The sequence below is a fragment of the Bombina bombina genome, chromosome 1, assembly GCF_027579735.1.
Source record: "Bombina bombina isolate aBomBom1 chromosome 1, aBomBom1.pri, whole genome shotgun sequence".
NCBI classification, from domain to species: domain Eukaryota; kingdom Metazoa; phylum Chordata; class Amphibia; order Anura; family Bombinatoridae; genus Bombina; species Bombina bombina.
In genome coordinates, this window is record NC_069499.1 from 584,239,884 (window position 1) to 584,258,710 (window position 18,827).

The 18,827-nt window shown below is 37.5% G+C and overlaps 1 protein-coding gene across 5 annotated transcripts in view; it reads right to left on the reverse strand.

Annotated features, from left to right (window-relative positions):
* Nucleotides 1–18,827, reverse strand: part of MLPH (melanophilin) — a 196,267-nt gene that overhangs the window by 37,822 nt on the left and 139,618 nt on the right. For 3 of the 5 annotated variants that reach the window (XM_053698853.1, XM_053698854.1, XM_053698852.1), the window contains 2 exons: nucleotides 3,794–3,877; nucleotides 2,598–2,774 (listed from right to left, as the gene is read on the reverse strand). In XM_053698853.1, the coding sequence (XP_053554828.1) occupies nucleotides 2,598–2,774; nucleotides 3,794–3,877 (261 nt within the window). The remainder of the gene's footprint in view (nucleotides 1–2,597; nucleotides 2,775–3,793; nucleotides 3,878–18,827) is intronic. The other 2 variants (XM_053698856.1, XM_053698855.1) reach the window with 1 other exon arrangement.

Here is an 18,827-nt window from a genome sequence, read left to right on the forward strand (position 1 = left end):
GTCTAATTGTTAAAAACCGTCAAAATCCACTGAGATAAGAAGCGGCCTTCAAGGACATAGAAATTAGCATATGAGCCTACCTAGGTTTAGCTTTCAACAAAGAATTCCAAAAGAACAAAGCAACTTTTGATGATAAAGGTAAATTGGAAAGTTGTTTAAAATTGCATGCCCTATCTGAATCATGAAAGTTTAAATTTTGACTTGACAATAATGAAGCAAATTAGATAATACTAGCAAATTGGAAAGTTGTTTAAAATTGTATTCTTTATCTAAATTATGAAAGAAAAATTTAGGGTTTCATGTCCCTTTAAGAAAGTACAATTTATAGTTGGGCATAGCTACGTAACAGACATACAAACAACGTGATACTTTACAGAAACGTGAGCATTCCATTATGTATGAATGGGTGTAAGTTTTTGTTGCACTTGCAATCATGACCAAGTAAAAGAGTTCTGTATTCCCTGTCTTTATATAGGATCCTTTAAAATAAGGACGATATCTCTCCCTTCTTAGTATTTATTGAATTAAATTGGATATGGGTATGCACCGATTACATCACATTATATCTAATGAGAATAAAAATATATATTGAAGTTCTCTTTAACTCAATAAATAAGCATATAATATAAATTATATATACACACACACACACATATAATATATATATATAAAACGAAAAATAGAAAGCACTCACTGGACTGTAGACAGCAATGTAAATCAAATAGAATTTATTGTGACGTTGTTGGTCCCGAAACGTCACAATAAATTCTATTTGATTCACATTTCTGTCTACAGTCCAGTGAGTGCTTTCTATTTTTCGTTTTCTACATACCTGGCTACAGCACCCTGGCAAGTTGTAGTGTGTTGGTGAGAGTGCATATACTACAATACATCTTTATATATATATATATATATATATATATATATATATATATATATATATATATATATGTGTGTGTATATGTGTGTTTGTGTGTGCATATATATATATACACACTTGTATTTTATTAATTTAAGACAATATATAGTTGTTGTTTTTTTCAAACAATTTTATTTACCTGACTCACCACTAATTACAGAACATTTCTTAAAGCTCAGGAAAGGAAAAACGAACCTGGATAATCTACCACTGATATACTCCCCTGAAGTAATCTACAAATCTACTTAATAAAATCTTTTAACACTTTCCCATTCAAATCATATGTGCATGTTAATAAGGTTGAATGTGAAACACAATGATGTATTTTGCACTTGGTATTGCAATATCCCCCAGAAGTCTTTAGTGGATAGAGGGATATTCCAGCTGTATCAAGGTCATCAAAGTGAAGATATGAGCAGGAAAGAGGAGGAGGAGGTAGCTGGCTTGTTGCAAAATCAGCTTCTTGTTGTGAGTGCTCTGAGTAATTGTGACCCTTGATACAATAACACACCAACAAGCTAATCACATGAACCACATTTCCACTTTCTTTGTAGTAACGGCTAAAAAGATCCATTAGGAAGTGAGAAAAGTGGCTTCCATCCTCAGCCATAATAAGGCGTCACTTCTAAGAGGATAAAACTGGGCTGCACACAGAGGGGTAGCACAGGGGGAGGGGTAGCATAGGCCAGAGTGTGGAGGGGCTCTAATTTTCAGTGTTGGCTCAGCTCCTGGAGAGCTCTCATCTACCTGGAGATTCATCCTCAAGTGTCTCTTTGATCTTTCTGAAGCATCTTCAGCTCTACGCCTAGAACAAAGGGTGTGCTAGTGAGAGGGCAAAGAGCACCCATTAGCAGGTGTATGCTGTGATTATCTGCTCCCCAATATAGAAATGCCCAGTGCAGAGGGATTCTGCCTAAAGAATGACTGCATTAACCCCTTGCCAATGGTATGGTGTCTGTCATGGCTACTTGCTGTTTCCAAAGACCTCTCCTGAAGCATTGTTACCTGTGAGGAGACCCCTCTTTGTCATCACCCCACAAGCTTTTAAAATCTCTTTAGTGTGATGTGATAGTCTGATTAAGAAGTGAATTTAAAAGTGTGTTAAAATGACATGCTCTATCAGAATCATGCATGTTTCATTTTGACTTTCCTATCCCTTTAAGTGTGAGACAAGCACAATTGTTACTGAAAAATATGTTTTTTAAAGGGATGTTAAACAATCTGTTTTATTGCTGTAATAAAAAAGCACTAAGTTGTATTGCAATATGTATTATTCATCTTTTTAAATAGATTTGACCTTTTATTTATTTTTTCCCTAAATATGTGCAGTGTCCATTACTTCCTGTCATAGCCTTACAAGGAGGAGGTTTATCTTAGCCTGATGTCTTAAAACTTCTAACTGTTACTATTAAGTTAATAGACGTGATAACAGGGAGTCAGACTTGCTCATGCCTAGATCAGTCATAATGTAACCTAAGTTTCAAAGATGTCACACTGGGGGCTATACTGAGAATTTCTAAGTGATCATTATGCAAGGAAACAAGTAAGTTGTTTGCTGTTTTTTTTTTTACACAATCTGTTCCTTTTTAGATTTACTCTGATTTAACATATTTGTTTTTACAGGAGGAGCATTGTTTAATATCCCTTTAATGCACTTTTGGCCTCCCTTTCTGTTTACCTGTTCCTGACCTTGATGCCCCTCACTGGATGTCATTGTCATAACTTTGATTTTTGGACTCTTCTCTTCATCTGACGAACCCCCTTTGTCACTGAGATTGCTTGCAAGCTCTCCAATTTTTCTCTTCAGGGTCTCTTCCTCCAGATCAGCATCTGTGTGCACTGCAGCACCTGTTGACTGGCCAGTTAGAAAGGGTAAAATTGGAGGCTGCAATCCACAAATCTCCTAAACTTCATAAAACATCAAATTCTAGAAACTACGGATGCAACTAATAAATGCTATTAAAGAGACAGTAAACACCTTGTAACTACAGGACACTTCTGTTATCTTATTTGCTTCAATAGTTTTTTTAACAGCCAATCTCCACCTCCACCACGTATTTAGAGGAGCCAATCCAGCTTCAGTCTGCATAACAAGGCTAGCCACTGTCATTTTGTTAGAATAAAGCACAATTATGGAAATATATGTAGAAGGTTAGCCTTAAAAAGAGGATGAGAACACTTACAAATTTCAGAGCTAAATTACATGAAAAGTGAGCAAAATAAATAATGAAAGTATATTGCAAAGTTGTTTTATTACACATAATTATACATTGTATATTAAAATCTCAAGATGTTTACTGTCCCTTTAATTGTACTCTATCTAAAAAATTAACAGATTTTATCAATGAAATTCAAAACACTTTTCATTATTAACCTCTTTGTGCAGGTACATTAGTGTTCAAAAATGAAATCACGTGATCATTGATGCGATCACAAGATTTCAAAGCCAGGATCAAATCATGGGGGAATGCCTACACTGACAGGCAGGCTCCCTAGGACCGATCCTTGCCTACACCAAAGGGGGAAGCTGCAGGACGCTGTATATGATAGGACAATCCATGCTGTCCTAACGGTGTTAAAGCCCAGTTGTGTTAGGAGGGCATGGAATGTACTAACAGCGTGAAGGGGTTAAAAGAAAACCAAATAATACAGTTTTGGCTGTGAGCAATAATCCAATTTATAGCAAACATGAATACCAAAACTGTAACTTACAAGAAAGGTGTTAGTAAATTTTACTTTAATAAAAGCCCAGGGGAGAGTTAGCTACAGTGTCTGATTGAAAGATTAGGCAGAACATTTGAGCAAGCTGACCAGGACTTAAATGCATTTAACATGTGCTAAAGATATTGAAATTAGCAAGATGTGGCAGATTACCTCATCTGAGTGCAATGTTATTCTCTCCTCTAGGCGATTTAACATACGTTCAATAGCGACCATACGCTTGTTGAGTTCAGAGATCTGAGAAAGGTACAAAGGAGCAGATAAGAAAGGCCCCATCACCAGAAAGAAAAATTAAAGGTAGCAAGAAGTAATATGGAAATTCCCATCCCAAACAGCCAAAATTTCACCACCGGCTACATTAATTCTCTAATCAATAAATACCTATCCTCAGCAGTACCACTGTAAATTCCACCAGTTGCATGAAATGGAACTTTATCATTTAAAGCTTCTGAAGTATAGGAGGGCAACCATAGGAATGGATTATAGAAGCAAGTAAGTAGATTTGTGGTACATTTGTACCAAAGAAAACCATATAAACCCAACAAAAGGCCAAATTACAAGTCAAGCTAAAATAAAATGCATTTGGTGTGGAGCAATCCCTACTGCTAACATTTTTGTGTTGGTACTACAACTCTATGGTTAATATTTATCATGATCACAGTGGTATACTGCGCTCTACACTTTTCATGTGGGTTAGTGCAGGTGCGTAAATGATAACAGACTTCTATGCCTGCACTAAAATTCATGTTGGATAACGAACACAAATCCAATAATACACAACATTTCTGTAAAACTACTGGAATTTTTGTTTCTTTGCGATACATTTTCCATGTTTTTGAAAGCACAACAGCAAGTGATAATAGTTAATACCTGGATTTCAAAAGCGTTAAAAGAGAATGCAGTATTTTGGATTACGTGAATGCAACACTTAAAGGGCCATTCTAATTGAAAAATGACATGCAATGTGGTTAAACACACAGTAGAAATACCGCTCTGGTCTATTGGTGAACTACTGATCCTGAGTGGAAAACGCCACTGATCCAAAAAGTATCACTAGTTGCATATAAGTCATACAACTAGGGCTGCTGATTGGATTAGCAGCAAGTGTAACGCCTGAGCAGCACTTCTAGTGTGTGTTTAACTCCTTTGCTGGGGTTAAATACACAATAATGCAGGGTCGATAGTCTTAAAGTTACATGCTCTAATGGATTAGAGCATGTCATTTTTTTTTTATTAGAATGGCCCTTCAACTGCCAACCTGTAATACAAGTGCATTCAAGCGAAGGTAAACTTTGATGAATGAAAGCCCGGTTATTAAAAATACTATAAAAATAAAGGGGCACTTTCATTCATCAAAGTTTACAAAGCAGCCGTTTTGTTTGTAAACTTACCATTCTTCTCTTCACAGCCGGAGCAGCTTCCCCCCTCCTCTCTTCACACGTCAGCAATGACTAATCCAGCTTCCTCCAATCACAGCTTTTCCCCCAGGGGAATCATTCCCTGAGGCCATGCCATGATTGGAGGAAGCCGGATTAGTCATTGCTGACGTGTGAAGAGAGGATCTCCGGGCGGGGGAAGCTGCTCTAGCTGTAAAGAGAAGAAAGGAACGTTTTTAAACAAAACGGCTGCTTTCTAAACGTTGATGAATGAAAGTGCCCCTGTTTTTAATAGTATTTTTAAAAACCGGGCTTTCAATTATCAAAGTTTACCTTCACTTTCAGTATGTTACTACTACTTCCAAATTCAAACATTTGCCATTGGTTTGGCTAAACATTTTAACCAACAATTTTTAATACACACCAAGTATTATCAATTTCCCTTGACTTGTAATCTGGGCCAAAATGTTTTCCACCTTTTTGTATTCGTACAATTTATATTGTTGTATATATTTCAGTAAACTGTGAGTTTAACTGCTGCAATTATTAGGATAACAATAGCTTGAAAAGTGAATAAAAGTAACATTATCTGAAAAGTGACACATGGCATCTAAGTTACATCAAATAATGTTTAACAAAGCATGATATAAACTTGAATTGTAATTCTGTGGCTTATGAATTAACAAATTATTGGATTATTGGAGAATAGCGAATGTAATACTGCTTCATAAAAAGGGCAGTAGGGAAGAATCTGGTAACTACGAACTTTACAGTTTAACTTTAGTAGTAGGGAAATTAATGGAAAGTTTCTTAAAAGAAAGAATTATGACTTACATAAAGACAAACGATTTAGAGGTCCAAAATCAGTATGTTTTTTATACTTCAAGGAGATCATGTCAGACTAATCTAGTTGACATCTTTGATTATGTAACAAAAGTATTAGACCAATGGAACAGTTGATGTAGCATATCTAGATTTTAGCAAAGCATTTGACACCGTCCCACACAACTAACTAATTCACAAACTGTATCTCCTTGATCTAGACTAAAAAATTGTGAACTAGGTAAATAGGAAACAGAGTATCTTAGTAAATGGAGTGGCTGTTATTAGTGGTATTCCTCAAAGGTCTGTTCTGGGGACTGTTTTGTTTAACATATTTGCAAAACAGAAGTCAGCAGCACTGTCCTGGCTATATATAAAATACCTTCATTCTATCAAAACTAGGTCAATGGATACAACATTTCAGGTCAACGCCCTTAATCGTGTATATGATACATGAATGCTGGACAGATAGCTCAGCATGCTAAGGCACTGTGGCTGAGCTCTGTAGCAACCTAAGGGTTGTAGGTTCGATCCCCGGCGAGGTCCACTCAGTCTTTTATCCTTTCCGAGGTCGATAAAATAAGCAGCGTCTTCAGACCCTTACAGGTGATTTGCTGCGCTTTACAAGTACCCAGTACATACATGAATAAGGGTGTTGACCCGAAACGTATCCTTTGACCCTGTTTAAATGAAATAAAGGTCTTTTATATATAGCCTGGACTGTGCTGCTGACTTCTGTTTTTGATCTATTCTACATAAGGTTTGGCAGTTAACTTACAACAGCTTGCACGGAGGAGGAGTGACTGTACTTCTTTGGATTCTTTATTTAACATATTTATTGAGATATCAGCAAAGGGCTACAGGGGAAAGTATGTCTGTTTGCAGATGATAGAAACATTTGTAATAAAGTTGCTTTAGATGATCCAGGGGGGTAGACAAAATGAGAATTGGTATACAACATTTGGAGTATTGGACAAATGATTGGGATCTAAAGTTTAACACTGCAAAGTATAAAATTATGCATTTAGGTAAGAAAAATCCAAACGTTGATTACAGACTCAATGACACTTTATTGACTGCTGAAGGGTAGTATATCCAGGAGTAATTTACCCAACCACTTTTTTACAGAAAGGGTGATTGATTGATGGAATAAACTTCCACAAGAGGTGGTAATGATAAAGATTGTGGGGGACTTTAAGAATGCAATCATAAGGCTATCCTACCAACTAGATAGGTTTATACTTTTAGGAAATGTCAGGCAGATTTGTTGGGCCTATGGCTCTTATCTGCCGTCAAAATCTATGTTTATTGTATTTCACTCTAAGATTTCAGAAGCAAAGTTACTAAGGTAGAGTACCTACAGGGCTTAAACCAGTACATTTATTTGAAACAAGAGATTTGGCTAGATTACGAGTTTTGCGTTATGAGCAGTGCGGTACTAACTTGCAAGTTATTGTCACCGCTCACTTCCCTACAGCGCTGGTATTACAGGTTTCCCAAAACCCGATGTTAACAGGCAAGAAGTGAGGGTAAAGCAAAATTGAGCTCCATACCGCACTCCAATACCAGTGCTGCTAAAAGCTGCGGTGAGCTGGTTTTACGTGCTCATGCACGATTTCCCCATAGACATCAATTGGGAGAGCCGGCTGAAAAAAAGTCTAACACCTGCAAAAAAGCAGCGTAAAGCTCCGTAACGCAGCCCCATTGATTCCTATGGGGAAACAAAATTTATGTTTACACCTAACACCCTAACATGAACCCCAAGTCTAAACACCCCTAATCTTACACTTATTAACCCCTAATCTGCCGCCCGACATTGCCGACACCTACATTATACGTATTAACCCCTAATCTGCTGCTCTGGACATCGCCGCCACTATAATAAACATATTAACCCCTAAACCGCCGCACTCCCGCATCACAAACACTAGTTAAATATTATTAACCCCTAATCTGCCGCCCCCAACGTAGCCCCCACTATACTAAATTTATTAACCCCTAAACCTAACCCTAACACCCCCTAACTTAAATATAATTAAAATAAATCTAAATAAAAATTACTATCATTACCTAAATAATTCCTATTTAAAACTAAATACTTACCTATAAAATAAACCCTAAGCTAGCTACAATATAACTAATAGTTACATTGTAGCTATCTTAGGGTTTATTTTTATTTTACAGGTAAGTTTGTATTTATTTTAACTAGGTAGAATAGTTAGTAAATAGTTATTAACTATTTACTAACTACCTAGCTAAAATAAATACAAATTTACCTGTAAAATAAAACCTAACCTGTCTTACACTAACACCTAACCTTACACTACAATTAAATAAATTACATTTATTAAATACAATTACCTAAATTACAAAAACAAACAAACACTAAATTAAACAAAATAAAAAAAGAAATCAGATATTTAAACTAATTACACCTAATCTAATAGCCCTATCAAAATAAAAAAAAAAAACTAGCCTAAACTAAACTACCAATAGCCCTTAAAAGGGCCTTTTGTGGGGCATTGCCCCAAAGAAATCAGCTCTTTTACCTGTAAAAATACAAACCAACCCCCCAAATAAAATCCTAACTAAAAAAACCTAAGCTCCCCATTGACCTGAAAAGGGCATTTGGATGGGCATTGCCCTTAAAAGAGCATTTAGCTCTTTTTCAAGTGCCCAAACCCCAATCTAAAAATAAAACCCACCCAATAAACCATTAAAAAAACCTAACACTAACCCCCGAAGATCCACTTACAGTTTTGAAGACCGGACATCCATCCTCACGAAGCCGGGAGAAGTCTTCATCCAAGCGGCAAGAAGTCCTCAACGAAACCGGGAGAAGTCTTCATCCAAGCTGGCAGAAGTGGTCCCCCAGACGGGCAGAAGTCTTCATCCAGACGGCATCTTCTATTTTAATCCATCCGGCGCGGAGCGGGTCCATCTTCAAGACATCCGGCGCGGAGCATCCTCTTTTTACGACGGCTCTTCTGGAATGAAGGTTCCTTTAAGTGACGTCATCCAAGATGGGGTCCCTTGAATTCCGATTGGCTGATTTAATTCCAATTGGCTGATAGAATTCTAGGTGAAAAAATCCTATTGGCTGATGCAATCAGCCAATAGGATTGAGCGTCAATCCTATTGGCTGATCCAATCAGCCAATAGGATTGAAGCTCAATCCTATTGGCTGATTGTATTAGCCAATAGGATTTTTTCACCTTTAATTCCGATTGGCTGATAGAATTCTATCAGCCAATTGGAATTCAAGGGACGCCATCTTGGATGACGTCACTTAAAGGAACCTTCATTCTGGAAAAGTCGTCGTAAGAAGAGGATGCTCCGCGCCGGATGTCTTGAAGATGGAGCCACTCCACGCTGGATGGATGAAGATAGAAGATGCCGTCTGGATGAAGACTTCTGCCTGTCTGGAGGACCACTTCTTCCAGCTTGGATGAAGACTTCTCCCGGCTTTGTTGAGGACTTCTTGCCGCTTGGATGAAGACTTCTTCCGGCTTCGTTGAGGATAGATGTTCGGTCTTCAAAACTGTAAGTGGATCTTCGGGGGTTAGTGTTAGGTTTTTTTAAGGGTTTATTGGGTGGGTTTTATTTTTAGATTAGGGTTTGGGCACTTGAAAAAGAGCTAAATGCCCTTTTTAAGGGCAATGCCCATCCAAATGCCCTTTTCAGGGCAATGGGGGGCTCAGGTTTTTTTTAGATAGGATATTATTTGGGGGGTTGGTTGTGTGGGTAGTGGGTTTTACTGTTGGGGGTTTGTTTGTAATTTTTTTACAGGTAAAAGAGCTGATTTCTTTGGGGCAATGCCCCGCAAAAGGCCCTTTTAAGGGCTATTGGTAGTTTAGTTTAGGCTAGGGTTTTTTTTTATTTTGGGGGGGCTTTTTTTATTTTGATAGGGCTATTAGATTAGGTGTAATTAGTTTAAATAGTTGATAATTTCTTTTTTATTTTGTGATATTTAGTGTTTTTTTTGTAAGTTAGGTAATTGTATTTAATAAATGTAATTTATTTAATTGTAGTGAAAGGTTAGGTGTTAGTGTAAGACAGGTTAGGTTTTAATTTACAGGTAAATTTGTATTTATTTTAGCTAGGTAGTTAGTAAATAGTTAATAACTATTTACTAACTATTCTACCTAGTTAAAATAAATACAAACTTGCCTGTGAAATAAAAATAAAACCTAAGATAGCTACAATGTAACTATTAGTTATACTGTAGCTAGCTTAGGGTTTATTTTACAGGTATTTAGTTTTAAATAGGAATTATTTAGGTAATGATAGTAGGTTTTATTTAGATTTATTTTAATTATATTTAAGTTAGGGGGTGTTAGGGTTAGGGTTAGACTTAGGTTTAGGGGTTAATAAATTTAGTATAGTGGCGGCAACGTTGGGGGTGGAAGATTAGGGGTTAATAATATTTAACTAGTGTTTACGATGCGGGGTGTGGCGGTTTAGGGGTTAATATGTTTATTATAGTTGCGACGATGTCCGGAGCGGCAGATTAGGGGTTAATAAATTTATTTTAGTGTTTGCGATGCGGAAGGGCCTCGGTTTAGGGGTTAATAGGTAGTTTATGGGTGTTAGTGTACTTTTTAGCACTTTAGTTATGAGTTTTATGTTACAGCTTTGTAGCGTAAAACTCATAACTACTGACTTTCAGTTTACGGTATGGATCTTGACGATATAGGCTGTACCACTCACTTTTTGGCCTCCCAGGCAGACTCGTTATACCGGCGCTATGAAAGTCCCATTGAAAAAGGACTTTTTGAAAGCTGCGGTAATTACGTTGCGTTACCGCCAAAAAAGTGTGAGGTGCAGCTAAACCTGCAAGACTCGTAATACCAGCGGTAGTGAAAAAGAGCCTTAACGCTGCTTTTTCACTCATACCGCAAAACTCGTAATCTAGCCGTATGTTTCTTGTAAGAAGTAAGACTAATTTATAACATAATGAAATGTATTTTAAGGGAATACTGTTTTTTTAATTTATTTTTTATTTTAAAGATTTTTATTGAGAAACTGCATATTACAAAAATCAAGCAAATACAATGATGTAGATTCAGTATGAAGGTATACATTTTACAGATGACATATATGCAGATGATATTAGTCCTCATTTATGGTCCCTTTTAAATGTAATGTGTGGATCGCTCTTGGATCCTTAATGTATATATATATATATATATATATATATATATATATATATATATATATATATATATATATATATATAAGGGAGTTATGAGAGTAATAAAGCAAAATACACAGAAACACTTCTAGTTATCCTAACTAGAGGCCACAGCCAAGACCACCGGTCGCTATCTAAAAAAGATCATGTATATAAAGTTAGGGTTTGAGGAAACTGCTCCTTTAAACAAAGAAAAAACAATTTGAAATCTAATAAGTATAAACAGCGTTACTAACTATAACTATATATATAAAACCAGTAATAGCATTATCTTGCCATAGTCAAGGTTTTCTATAAGTGCAATTAAACTTATAATAAACTACATTTTCCTTCTCATTATGTTTTGTCTCCTTTTGCGACCTCGGCCGTCGGCCACAAGGGAGAGATCTAAAATATGTAGAGCTACAAATTCAAGAAAAAATATTTTATGGGCTGTCCTTGATTGCATTTTATTCACTGCCCTTTTGGATAAGTCTCTTTTGGGGCCCCCCACAAACCCTCATATAAAACATTTAATGCGAGTTTGGTGACAGCAAGCTTGGTATATAACCTAGTGCCTAAGCTATTATGGAAAGTGCAACAAGGAAAACTGTTGTTCAAGCAAAATGGCAATTAATTGGTGTAGTAGCCTATGCATTAGTGCTGAAATGAGAGGTGTAACATGAAGAAAAGGGCAAATTAAATATGGAAATACTGAGTAACAGGTTAAACAGACTGAACTATGCATAAGAATATTAACTTATTATTAAATATCTATTGGTCATACAAACTTAGCCAGCATTATTAAAATACAGGCATCAGCAAGGTTGTATTAAGAAAGCCTCTCCAACCACCTGGTTTTATTTGTGGGATATGGAAAGTCTTATTAGCAGTGTGGGGATCTTTTTGCAAAGGGCTGCTAGGGCTCTTCAGGGCTTAGTGTCCCTTCTTTAGTGTGTGAGAGCACTACATTACCATCTGATCGTTCTGGAACCTTAGGCCAGAAATCCTTCTGATCCCGTGCATCCAGCTAGTCTTTGTCTGTGAACAGGAGAGGGATCTGTTTACTTGATGCGTCTTCCTTGGGGTCCCCCACTAACTCTCTGCCGGACATGTATTGTGGTGTGCGTCTCTCCCTCCGCAGGGGAGCTATAGACCTGTTTTTGGTCGCTCTGTAAATTATCCCTGTCTGGTACCGTGGTAAGTAGGCTGATCTGCGATTCCACTGATGTCTCGCCTTGAGTGATTTTGTGCCATGTGGTATAGGTAATCTCCTATTAGGCTCCCTGTAGAAGTGACTTATACCGGGAGGGCTTTTCCCGATAATTTCAACAGAGTTTGTGGATTCAACATTCTTGTCTCTGTAATGCCTTACAAAGAAGTTAAACAGCACTGATTCCATAAGGTGCTGACATAGCTCTTCAGAATCTTGTTCTGGTGGTATTTTGCTCTCCTGCAGCTGTAGCCATTTTGATTTTCAAACTGCTAGTGGTGCTTTTGGGATTGCTGATCTCTTTTCTTCTTTGGGAGCACCTGTGATATAAGGCGTTTGTTGGTAAAGGCCGTGCTAGCGTGCCGGTGTGGTTGGCTAAAGCACAATACCTCGGAGGAGCCAAGGGAGGTAGCGTTGCCTAGTAGTAGCCGCCGCTCTAGGCCCTTATTTTCTGAATCCTGGCTCTAGTATCATAGACATGGCGTGGATCATATAATATTATGCTCATCTGTACAGTAATACACTGAGATGTATGTATATGGCTATATTGCAGCTAAAGGACTCTTGTAATCAGGGGATTTGAAGGGATTCCACTAGAGCTCTGGAGAATGCGACCACTCGGGTTCGCTGCTCAGACACGCCCACCCGGGAATACTGATTTTTTCAAGGATTTCCAATTTACTATATACAAGCTTAGCTATTTTACAGGAATAATTACTAACTTGCTTTCTCTTCAGTGGACAATACCACTTAAGTTTGAGCATTATTCTAAGCAGAAACAGGAAAGGTTTTTCTCACTGAAGGGAAAGCTTTCACTCTAATAATTATAGCCCTACAAAATAACAAATAATTAGAAAAATAATTAAGAATTCACATTATAGGCCAGCATGGAATAAAATATTATGCTGATCCAGACCTTACTCAATTCCTAAAAAAGGGTCTGAACCTGAAAGCTCCAGCGCATGGCGAACTGCCTCCCATAGAAAGTAATAAAGCTCTCTGGAATTAAGAATTGCATTGGAAGAGTGGATTTGATATAAAACAGTCTGTTTCATTGTTGTAATAAAAAGCACTAAGCAGTGGGTTATGCCTAATAGAAATAATTGCAATATATATTCATAATTTTAAAAGGATTTTACCCAAGATCAATTACTTTCTGTCACAGCTACACAAGGGGCTTTGGTCTCTACAAGAAGGCAAAGGAGGAGTTTTTCCTTTTTAGTGATTGCTATGAGACACCTGCACTAACTCCAGTCAGATTCTTGCCCATGCTTTCTGATCTCCCTATAGGAAGTGGCTACACTTTGAATTTCTAAGTGCTCATTTTGCAAGAAAACAATAAGGAAATACAAATCTAATTGCAGTGTTTTCAGTGTTCTTGACATTCATTTGCTTCTAGTCTTACATAGATTTATTTATCAGTACAATAAGTGCATTCAATATTTTAAGACTTTGGCAAGTTAAAACAGCAAGACCTGCAAGTGCAAAATGCTTAGAGAATACAATGAGACCAATGAGGGAACTTGAGACATACCCAAGAAACCCCCCTGTTCGCATCACTCGCCAAGACTCATTTTACAAATAAAGGGCCAGCATACGAGTGATGCGTTAACAGTTATGCACAAGCAAAAAGGGGTTTATAGCTGGTGTTTGCATGCATTGAGTTTACCTCTCGTATTACAAGTTAAAAGTAAACGTGATCGCTTAAGCGCAATTGCCATTAATGCTAGAATGATTACTGTGTCCCCAGAGCTCTGGTTAACTGTTTTGCGAAACAAAAAAAGTGTTACAAACACATCAAAAATTAATTACAAAGTACAGTTCGATTCATAATAACACTATGTAATAGAAATTATTTTTTTAAATGCACAAATATGTTATAAGGGCTCAAAGATATGAGGTCGCAGGTGTTAGGAAAACCCCCCACAGGTAAAGGGCTTTAACATAGATATACATGTCTAAAGATGGATATGTATGTATGTATATATATATATATATATATATATATATATATATATATATATATATATAGACTGATCTCAGTGTTGCCACCAGGTGGCGCATAAGTGACAATACACAGCATATTGACAGGCTTACTTAGGTCATTTTCTGTTCCAGTCCTCAGAACCCTGTGTCAGGAGATTACTGGTGGCCACAGGTGCATACATTGGGGCCTATCTATCAAGCTCCGTACGGAGCTTGAGGGCCCGTATTTCTGGCGAGCGTGTAGGCTCGCCAGAAACACCAGTTATGAAGCAGCGCTCCATAACCCTGTCCGCCTGCTCTGATGAGGCGGACAGAAATCGCCGGAATTCAACCAGATTGAGTACGATCGGGTTGATTGACACCCCCCTGCTAGAGGCCGATTGGCCGTGAGTCTGCAGAGGGCGGCGTTGCACCAGCAGCTCACAATTGCTACTGGTGCAATGCTGAATACGGAGAGCGTATTGCTCTCCGCATTCAGCGATGTCTGTCGGACATGATCCGCCCTGTCCGATCAGGTCCGACAGACATTTCATAAATAGGCCTCATTGGCTGAAATGTACATTATCTACCTGACTTGAGAGATCCTACAATCCAGGCTTGTTGGAGCATATTGTGCATGGGAGATGAGGAGCATTGCTTTACTTGATCACAATTTTTAAATGACAGTTAGTGAAACAAAACATTTAAAGTGACAGCCCAGAATATTATTTTAAAACCTTTCTAATATGAAGTGTATAAAATGTACTTTTTTAACTCCACATATCCAGGGTCCATCTAGGTGCCTAGCTTGGCACTAATTGCTGCATATGCACCACACTCTTGCTAGCATGTCAATTAAACTAGCAAACAAGAGCTTATGCATCAATCAGCTGTTAAATGTGGTCTAAGATCAGCACCTGGGCACAAGTAAAATGTGCAATTCTCTGCATTAAAAAAGCTAAAGGAACTTTTTTTTTTTTAACAAACTTTATATTGCAAATTGTGTTACAACAGTGTGCTGGTACAACATAGCTTCAGCACACTCATTGACTGGTATGGTATGCCCCTTTAAGAAGAGTGTGCTGGCTGGATGTATTTACTAAGGTTAGGCTAACACGAGGGACTAGATGAGATTTGTGGTAACTGTGCTGTCAAGATGGCACTAAAAACCTCAGCACAATGATAATTGGCCTTTTTATCTCTGTTTGTAGTGCCACTCAATCCAGGAAACAGAGCAGAAAATCTAATTAATAAAAACAGAAAGAACATAAGGAGTCAGAGAAGGAAATGAGAAAAATCATTTACATCAAAAGTGAGGCTGAGGAGTGATTCTAATTAATGGACAAATGGTGAATAGAATGGCCTAATTGCCTCCTCTGAATATACACTGTGTACAGCACACTTCAGACCTGTGTGTGCTGTGACAATGTCACTACAGTAACTTCTAAAAGACTTAACCAGGCAGCAGACAATTCTTACAGAAAACTAACACAAAAACAAAACAAAAAAATTGGTAAAACTTTTTTCCCTTTTATTTTAAGAAGATAAACTAATTCTCAGAGATTTAACAGGACATAAAGCTGTAAGAATGAAATGCTTGTTTTTATTAGAGCGCTATTGGTTGCCTAAAGTCAGCACTGGAGCAGACATACACATGTACTTATGATTGGCTGAGCTGTTGCCGGACCAGTAGGTACATACAAGCAGCATTGCAATAAGAGAAATAAGAAAGTGTTGCAATTCCCTTTAATATATATTTAATCATTAAAGGGAATTAAAGTGATATTAAACCTTACTATATGGAACAGCAGGGTATTATGTTTTAATAATATCATTTCAGCATTGAAAAAGCTATTAACATTATATAATACATTTTATTCTCATCTTCTAAGTACCAGTAATCTCTCCATGCATTGTATTTTCACTCCTATTGACAAGCGAGTGGTACAGCCAATCTAAAGCACACCACCAGCTCTATCGAAATCTATAGTGTTGTACTCTTGCGCTGCTATTAACCAGATGAAATGGCTTTGACTGCAACTGCCATGCACAGTATGCAGTGAGTTCCGGTGTCAAAATAAACAGGTTAATAGCAGCACAATTCCCAAAGAACATACTATAAGCTTCTAATTGGCTGCACCATCCGCTTGTCATAGAGGTAAAAAAAGAAAATGGCATAGAGGCAGCAGCCAGCTGGTACTTTGAAGGTGAGAACAAAATGTATTAATAATTTCACCTAATTACGAGTTTTGCAGTACAGCTATACAGCTAGAAATTGTCCATTGCGCATGAAATGGGCGGTAACGCATATTACGAGTCGCGGCAGTACAGCTATACCGCAGCCCCCAGGATAGCCAATACTATATATACTTATTAACCCCTAAACCGCCGGCCCCCTAACTTTAAATTAAAAGTTACAATATAGCTATCTTTAAATAAATAAAAACTCACCTGTGAAATAAAAAAAAACTACTACACTAACCCCAGAATATCTACTCACGGTTCCTGAAGTCTGGTGATCCATCCTCATCCAGGCGGCAAGAAGTAGCTCTCATCCTATTGGCAGATTTGAAAATGTCAGCCAATAGGAATGCAAGGTACTCCATATTTAAACAGGTACCTTACATTCAAGCTTCAGTGTATGGGGGTGACCATATGAAGATCCTCCACACTGCCGGCGACGATGCTCTGCGCCTCCACAGCTCTGCGACACACCGGGATGAAGATAGTAGATGGTCCCGCGATAGAGGAAGATGTCGCCGCATCGATGAAGACTTCTCGCCGCCTGGATGAGGATGGATGACTGGACTTCAGGAACCGTGAGTAGATATTCTGGGGTTAGTTTTTTTTTCCATTTTTTGGGGTGTTTTTTTTTTTTAGATTAGGGCTTTGGGCAGTGTAAAATAGCTGAATGCCCTTTTAAGGGCAGTAAAAGAGCTGAATGCCCATACAAATGCCCCTTTAAGGGCAATGGGTAGCTTAGGTTTTTTCTAGAGTTAGGTTTTTTATTTTGGGGGTTGGTTGGGTCGGGGGGGTTTACTTTTAGGAGGGACTTTGTAATATGTTAATGTAAAAGAGCTGTTTAAGGGCTATTGGTAGTTTTTTGGGGGGGGGGTATTTTTATAGGGCTATTATAGTAAGTGTAATTGTTTCTATTTTTTAAAATTTTGTTATTATTTTTTGTAATCTTATAGTTTTTTTAGTTTTTTTCCCCGTATTTTTAGTGTTTATTATTTTTTGTAATGTTAGATTTTTTAAATTTTTTTTCATAGTATTAGGTTTATTTAAATTTGTAATATAGGTTTTTTAATTGGTAGTTTTTTTTTATTTTATTAGAATAGTAATGTTAGGTTAATTTATAGTTTAATGTTAGTTTTTTTATTTCACAGGTAAGTTTTTATTTATTTAAATATAGTTATATTGTAACTTTTAATTTAAAGTTAGGTGGTGTTAGGTTTAGGGGTTAATAGTTTAATTTAGTGTTTTACGATGTGGTGGGGCGGCGGTTTAGGGGTTAATAGGGTTATTTATTGGTTGCAATGTGGGGGGCCAACGGTTTAGTGGTTAATAGGTTTATTTAGTGCCGGTGATGTCGGGGGTGGCAGTTTAGGGGTTAATTTTTTTTTTATTATAGTAGGAGCGATGTGGGGGGCCGGCAGTTTAGGGGTTAATATGTTTATTTAGGTGTTAGCGATGCGAGGGGGCAGCGGTTTAGGGGTTAATCACTTTATTTAGTGTTGGCAATGTCGGGGGGCAGCGGACTAGGGGTTTTTAGACTAGGGGTTTATGTTAGGTTTAAACATAACTTTCTTTTCTCCATCATCCAACATCAATGGGGTTGCGTTACGGCGATTTGCCATTCCACGATTGCAGGTGTTAGTTTTTTCTAACACTCTCTCCCCATTGATGTCTATGAAGGAAAGCGTGCACAGGCAAGGCAAGTCAGCCCTTGGCTTTTGTGCGGTATGGAGCTTAATGCACCATAACACACAGCACAAGGAGGTTTTTCAGTAACTTGTAATGGCAGCGCTATGGAAAGTGCGGTACCGCTCATTTATTGCATTATTTACGCACTCAGTATAGCGCAAAACTCGTAATCTAGCTGATTGTTAGCAACATCAAAATTATAATTGACCATGTGTACCCACTCTGTGTTGCATACAGTGAGGTTTACTATCACATTTATAGTGAATCAGAAAAATGCAGTGTTTAACTATTACACTATTGGCTACACCCCTGCAAAGTGGTTACACATATAATGAATACCAGCTCCAGAATGCCAGAGACATGCAGTAGTGCAAAAGCTAAATGCTCTAATGCGCTACAAAACGTTTCTATTGCACTATTATAACCATTTAAAGACAGTATACTTCCTCTAAGCTTATTAGTATTAATTTATATATAATTTAAAAGGGACTATGAACCCAAATTTTTTCTTTTGTGATCCAGATAGAGCATGCAATTTTAAGCAACTTTCTAATTTACTCCGATTATCAATTTTTCTTCGTTCTCTTGCTATTTTATTTGAAAAAGAAGGCATCTAAGCTTTTATTTTTAGGTTCAGCACTTTTTTATTGGTGGATGAATTTATCCACCAATCAGCAAGGACCACCCAGGTTGTTCACCTAAAATGGGCTG